This window comes from Lipotes vexillifer, unplaced genomic scaffold (assembly GCF_000442215.2).
Source record: "Lipotes vexillifer unplaced genomic scaffold, Lipotes_vexillifer_v1.1 scaffold498, whole genome shotgun sequence".
Classification (NCBI taxonomy): Eukaryota; Metazoa; Chordata; class Mammalia; order Artiodactyla; family Lipotidae; genus Lipotes; species Lipotes vexillifer.
In genome coordinates this window covers 1,446,186-1,452,358 of record NW_006793744.1, presented here as the reverse complement: position 1 = coordinate 1,452,358, position 6,173 = coordinate 1,446,186, and the positions used below count along the sequence as shown (strand labels likewise).

At 39.8% G+C, this 6,173-nt stretch overlaps 1 protein-coding gene across 1 annotated transcript in view; it reads right to left on the bottom strand.

Annotated features, from left to right (window-relative positions):
* Positions 1 to 6,173, bottom strand: part of TRIM2 (tripartite motif containing 2) — a 59,311-nt gene that overhangs the window by 24,392 nt on the left and 28,746 nt on the right. Inside the window, exons 6-7 of the mRNA XM_007466715.1 lie at positions 1,245 to 1,348; positions 835 to 1,002 (exon numbers count right to left, since the gene is read on the bottom strand). Coding sequence (XP_007466777.1) covers positions 835 to 1,002; positions 1,245 to 1,348 — 272 coding nt within the window. The remainder of the gene's footprint in view (positions 1 to 834; positions 1,003 to 1,244; positions 1,349 to 6,173) is intronic.

Below are 6,173 nucleotides of genomic sequence, written 5' to 3'. Positions count from 1 at the left end.
TGGCCGCTGGGCCTGCGCGTCCGGAGCCTGTGCTCCGCAACGGGAAAGGCCACAGCAGTGAGAAGCCTGTGTACCAAAAAAAAAAAAAAAAAAAAGATACATGCACCCCTATGTTCATCGCAGCACTACTCACAATAGCCAAGACATGGAAACAAACAAAATGTCCATCGACAGATGAATGGATAAAGAAGATGTGGTACATATATATAATAAAATACTACTCAGCCATTGAAAAGAACAAAATAATGCCATCTGCAGCAACATGGATGTAACTAGAGATTATCATACTAAGTGAAGTAATTCAGAAAGAGAAAGACAAATACCATATGATATCACTTATATATGGAATCTGAAATATGGCACAAATAAACCTATCTATGAAACAGAAACAGACTCACAGACATAGAGAACAGACTTCCGGTTGCCAAGGAGTGGGGGAGGGAGAGGGATGTACTGGGAGTTTGGAGTTAGTAGATGCAAACTATTACATTTAGAATGGATAAACAACAAGGTCTTACTGTATAGCACAAGGAACTATATCTAATCCCCTGGGATAAACTATAATGGAAAAGAATATTTTTTAAAATGTATAAAAGAAAGCAACTGAGCAAACTAATTGCTTTATAAAATGAAGCCACATTTAGGTTATATGTGAGTAGATTTATGACAATATCATTGTGACTCTCACTTCATTAAACTTAGATGTAACAAAGTCAAGATGTCTTTACATTTGAAAAACTGAATATTTTATTGGATCTAGATCCAAAGAAAAAGACAATTTCATCGTGTATTTCCTGTCCCTTCTCTCGACTGGCCAGTTGTAGTTAATCTTACCTTAAACTTCCCATCTGATGAGAAGATGCTAACCCATTTATTATCATAATCTGCAATGATTATGTCCCCACTGGGATGCACAGCTACTCCCGTGGGCCGCTGCAGCTGCCCAGGAGAGCGTCCTCGTATGCCAAAACGACTTTTGAATTGTCCATCGTTGGAAAATATCTGGAAAACAAATTACATTCATTGGAATGTGAACTAGCATAGAAATGAGTGGGAAAGACAGGCAAGAACATCTGTCATAAGTACTACAGGTCAGAACATGCAAACTCTATTTGAAAAAAAGCTTATATACACATCATAAGCTTCCCTTTCTTTCCTTGCATCTTAAGTCTTAAGCAGGAAACTATGCAGGTCTATCTATTTATCAGTGTAAGTGGTTAAAGGTATACAATTAGGGGCCATACCTGCACGCACTGGTTGTTACTATCTGCAATTAATATCTTCCCATTTGTAGATGCTGCTACCCCTTGAAGATTTGTAAATTCCCCTTTATTTCTTCCTTTGGTTCCTAAAAATAAACGATAAAAGCACAGAAAATTAAACAATAGAGAGTTAGATTTCTCAGTTTCGGCAAGAGAACATTCAGTCTTCTATAGGCAGCCTGAGAATGCAATGTTTTTTTAAATTACACTTAAAAAAAAAGAGGAACCCCTCCCCTGACTTAATCCATATTCTACTAAACTTCTCTTCCAGACCAATTCTGTAAAGTCTTTGCAAAATCACCTTTCAGGGGGCAAATACCAATCTCCTCTTATTAAACTATAGCTGCATATTAACATGATTAAAATATATTTAGATTTCACAAAGACACAATTATAAAAACTAATGTTACAATTGAGGACACTTTATAGGAGTGGGCCTTATTTGGGAGCTGTGCCAAAATCCCACCCTCTCACTCAGCAGCTCTCAGACACCTGGACACTTGACTTTCAGCACTTTTAACAAACCGTAAGGTCAGAGATGTTATAAAACTAGCGGGCTGATTTTCATAGACTGGAGTGATTTATTTTCAAAGACTCGGTATCTCATAAGTTGTGTATCTTTCCTGTAAAAGATATCCTGACCATGTTTTCTAGATTAAATAAATAAGAAAGGCAAAAGAAAATTAATTAATCTAAGTCATACTCTCATCCTTCTAGAGTTTCTTATGGAAGAGATGAAGCAGGAGAAAAAAATAAAGCTAAGGTGACTACAGTTAACAGATGTTTGTTTTTGTTTCAAATGAAGTGTTTATAACTTATTTTAATAAGACCATGCAAATATTAACAGAAGGAACTTTGCTCAGAAATGACTAGGAAGTGGGCTTCCCTGGTGGCGCAGTGGTTAAGAGTCCGCCTGCCGATGCAGGGGACACGGGTTTGTGCCCTGGTCCAGGAAGATCCTACATGCCGCGGAGCTGCTAGGCCCATGAGCCGTGGCTACTGAGCCTGCGCGTCCGGAGCCTGTGCTCCTCAATGGGAGAGGCCACAACAGTGAGAGGCTCACGTACCGAAGAAGAAATGATCAGGAAGGAGGTTTAAATTTTCATACTTGGAGAGAGAGCGCTATGCCTCAGTTTTATCATTTCATTCATATTCAAAATAGCAACTTGATATTTGTTTTTAGATGTCAATGCAGGGTCTCAGGAAAGCGTAGAAAAGATATGCTGCCGATGGCCAATGTCAAGCCCGTGCGTAGCCTGCTTAGGAAACTGGTTTTTGCATTTAGGAAGTAAAACTACGATATAATTAAACTCAGAACAAAATCAACAACAGAACTGCTGGGTGAACCATCTTATCACCTGGTTCTCACCAGACCCACAGGGTACTTGCTTTATTGAGATCGTAGACCCTAACAAGATGATTCACCGCCTCTCTATCTCTTCCTAACATGAAACAAAACTCTGAGATCCAGATCCTCAAAAGAATGTCTTCTAGGTTGTAGGACAAACGATTCTACTTTGTTTCGGCAGAGATGATCTTTGTACCTGATCTGCACAGAATCCCTATAGTATTCAAGTCCATGGGATCAGCTAACACTCTAAAAACGGTGTGTTGGCATCTGTTGGTGGGTGGCAGGGTAAGGGATGGTTGGCCCCTGAAGGAGGTATGTGCCCACTTTGTATTAGCTTTTGGTCATTCCTTCTGATGTCTGAGTAACACCTGGTTAACAGGTACAGCAAAACCAAGGGACCAGGAAAAGAAACAATTCTAAAATGCTCAGTTTATAAATACTTTTTAAAAGGTAGTGGGGGCAAGGCCAGGGTCTCTCAAGAATAAAAACTTAACTCATCAAAAACGTTGATAAAGGGCTTCCCTGGTGGCGCAGTGGTTAAGAACCCACCTGCCAATGCAGGGGACATGGGTTCGAGTCCTGGTCCGGGAAGATCCCACATGCCGCGGAGTAACTAAGCCCGTGTGTCACACTGTTGAGCCTGTGCTCTAGAGCACGTGAGCCACAACTACTGAAGCCTGTGTGCCTAGAGTCTGTGCTCAGCAACAAGAGAAGCCACCACAGTGAGAAGCCCACGTACCACAACGAAGAGTAGCCCCTGCTCACTGCAACTGGAAAAAGCCTGCACGCAGCAACGAAGACCCAACGCAGCCAAAAAAAAAAAAAAGGTTGATAAATAGAAGCATGGAAATTATTAGTGGGATGAAGAACTGAGGACCAAATAAAGAAACATAATAAAAAAGAGTCCTACCAGTGAGACTGGAGAAGAACTGACTGTAAAGAAAAACCCAGGCTGCTCTAGATCCTGCTTTTGTAAAATTGGAAGGTTGCACCCGTGGCTCAGAGGACATACAGGCAGGGGAAAGAAATACTGAAAACGGGGAGGGGAGTAAGAAGCACCTGCACAGAGTACATGAGCATTGGTTTGCTGTCCTTAAACCTGCCTGCTGCCCTCTTCTATTTAAACTTTGGTCCATCCTGCTAAGGACAAAGCCTATTCTATTCAGAGAAGGCTCTGCAGGCAGCAGCAGTTGAGTTTTGAAATGAAAGGAAAAATGGAGACACGTGCTTTAGTAGAAGTTCAGGGGTGCCTTAGCCAAAAAGATTTAATTGTCCTTTGGAAAAAATAGAGGTGATGCTGAAGGAAAATATATGAGCAAAAAATACTAGCACTTTTTTTTTTCTCTGCAGAAATAAACACACATTTTTGAGTGTCAGTATAAATGGGAAAGAACTGTACTTGGGGGTATAATTTTAAAACTTGGGAAGACATTTAGTTGGACTCTGTATCAGCACCATTTGGACCAAGGAGAAGGAAGATTCTGCCTAGTCTGAAATGATTGTGAGGATGCTCAGTACCTGCCATGAGAGCAACACATCTACATTGCAGAGGACCACACTGCTGGCGGGAGGTTCTCCAACCCCCTCCAAGCTCCAGGCTGATGCGTTGGGCCCCCCTGTTATTCTTGGTCTCAAGTTAACTAGAGCTTGAGTCTGCTGCCCCACATGTAAATAAAAAATCACAGGGTTGGAGGCACATCTGTTAGTCCCAGATTGCTTACATACTTTTGAAAGAGCTAGATGCAACAGGCAATGCCATTTAAATTTTCTATTTGTTTAAAAAAATCTTTCTCTTTTAGCCACAGGGCTTGGTTTCCAAATAGCTGGGGTTGGCATTTTTGTAACAACACTTGATTCTTATGAGCATCTTTTGTCCTGTCAGAGGTATTGATCATCATTTTTCTTTTTTTTTTTTACAAAAAACTCTATTTCTGTTTTTTTAAGTACAGCAGGAACATAGAGTTACTCCTAAGGATTAAAGGAAATCCACCAGCATACTCTTGAGGGACAATTAATGCTGACTATTTTTACTAGCAGTTAAACTAGAAAAATCTTAATGTTGAGTAATGAAGCAGAACTACAGCATAGTATCATTACGCTGAAATGCCCGAAGTCCAAGTGTTTGTAAAGTGTCTTGGGACCAAAATAAAAGTGTCTTGCGACCAAAATAAAATAACAGAAATTCCAGAAGTTAGAAATAATTTGGGGTCATGCATCCCTCTTCAAAATATTTAGTAAATACTATTTAGTCTATAGAAAATTTCCCCACCCCCCACAAAGTATTCTAAATAATGAAAACTAGTTCTTTCATAACAAATATAAATGTAACATAAAACATATACAGTAGTTATAAAATCTTTTCCTGTCTACTCTGATGTAAAAGATTTCACTTGATGGTTAGATTTTGGCTAGTAAAATGAGTAATGTGAGTTTTAAAAGTAATTATAAACAATTTGACAACAATTCCATAAGATAATTACACTTGTTTTCCCCATACTTCCCAGATTTTAAACTAGTCTATGAAGCACAGAATGAATTTTCAAACCAACAGCTTCTCATCTGTGCTCCTGCCCTTGCCTCCAGGAAGATGACAGAAGTAAGGTAATAAGTCCCTGGATTGAAATAGGGGATCAATAACTGTAAATTTCCTCTCAGCCCCACTCCAATTTAGTAAGAAAATTAATGCGAAATGAAACTAGATACTTAGAATGGGATAATGCAAGAGGATGAAATTGAGCCAAACATAGGGTCTAACACAGGATCTTTAACCAAGTACGTGTTTAACGTATGTTTGCTGAATGAATGGGTCCCTAAATGAATTATTAATGACTGAGTAAATTACAACCCACATTACATCATGGGAAAAGGAAGTGTTCAGTAATATTTACAGCACTTTCACATACATTCTCTTGTGCACTCCCTATAACAACCCCAGGAGTTAGCAGGATAAATATTATCATTCCATTTTATAGATGAGAAATTGAAGCTAGGCATATCACAAAGGTAGGGAAGAGACAGAGCAAAGAATAAAACCTGGTTCTCCCGACCCTTTATATATTTTTTAAATACACACATTGCTTCTAATTGGACATTAGGATATCAGGTTTCTGAGGTGAGGATAATTACCCTTTGGGTTCACATGGATCATGCTTTCTCCATTAAATCTTTCAGAAAACTCCATTTTAACTGGTTCACTGCCTCCCTCACTAAACTATGAGCTCCCTGGGGGATAAAGCAACATCTGTCCTGTTCTCTGTTGCAACCTACAACACAGCGCAGTGCCTGACACTCAGTAAATAACAGTGGCATCGTTTTACATTTGAAACCCAAGAGGAGTTTCCAAGGATGAGATTCTCCAGGGGTGGGGACAGGGTTCCTATAATGACCTCAGATGCCAAATTAGCATGCTCTCCCTTCCTTTTAGGGAGGGAAGGTGATGGTTTGCAGAGATGAGGCAGGGAAGAGGGGCATAAAATATCACACCTTCCTGTAAAGCCTCTGAACTCATGCTAAGTGATTTTACACATCCATTTGATACGACAAGAGAGCACACCGATCTA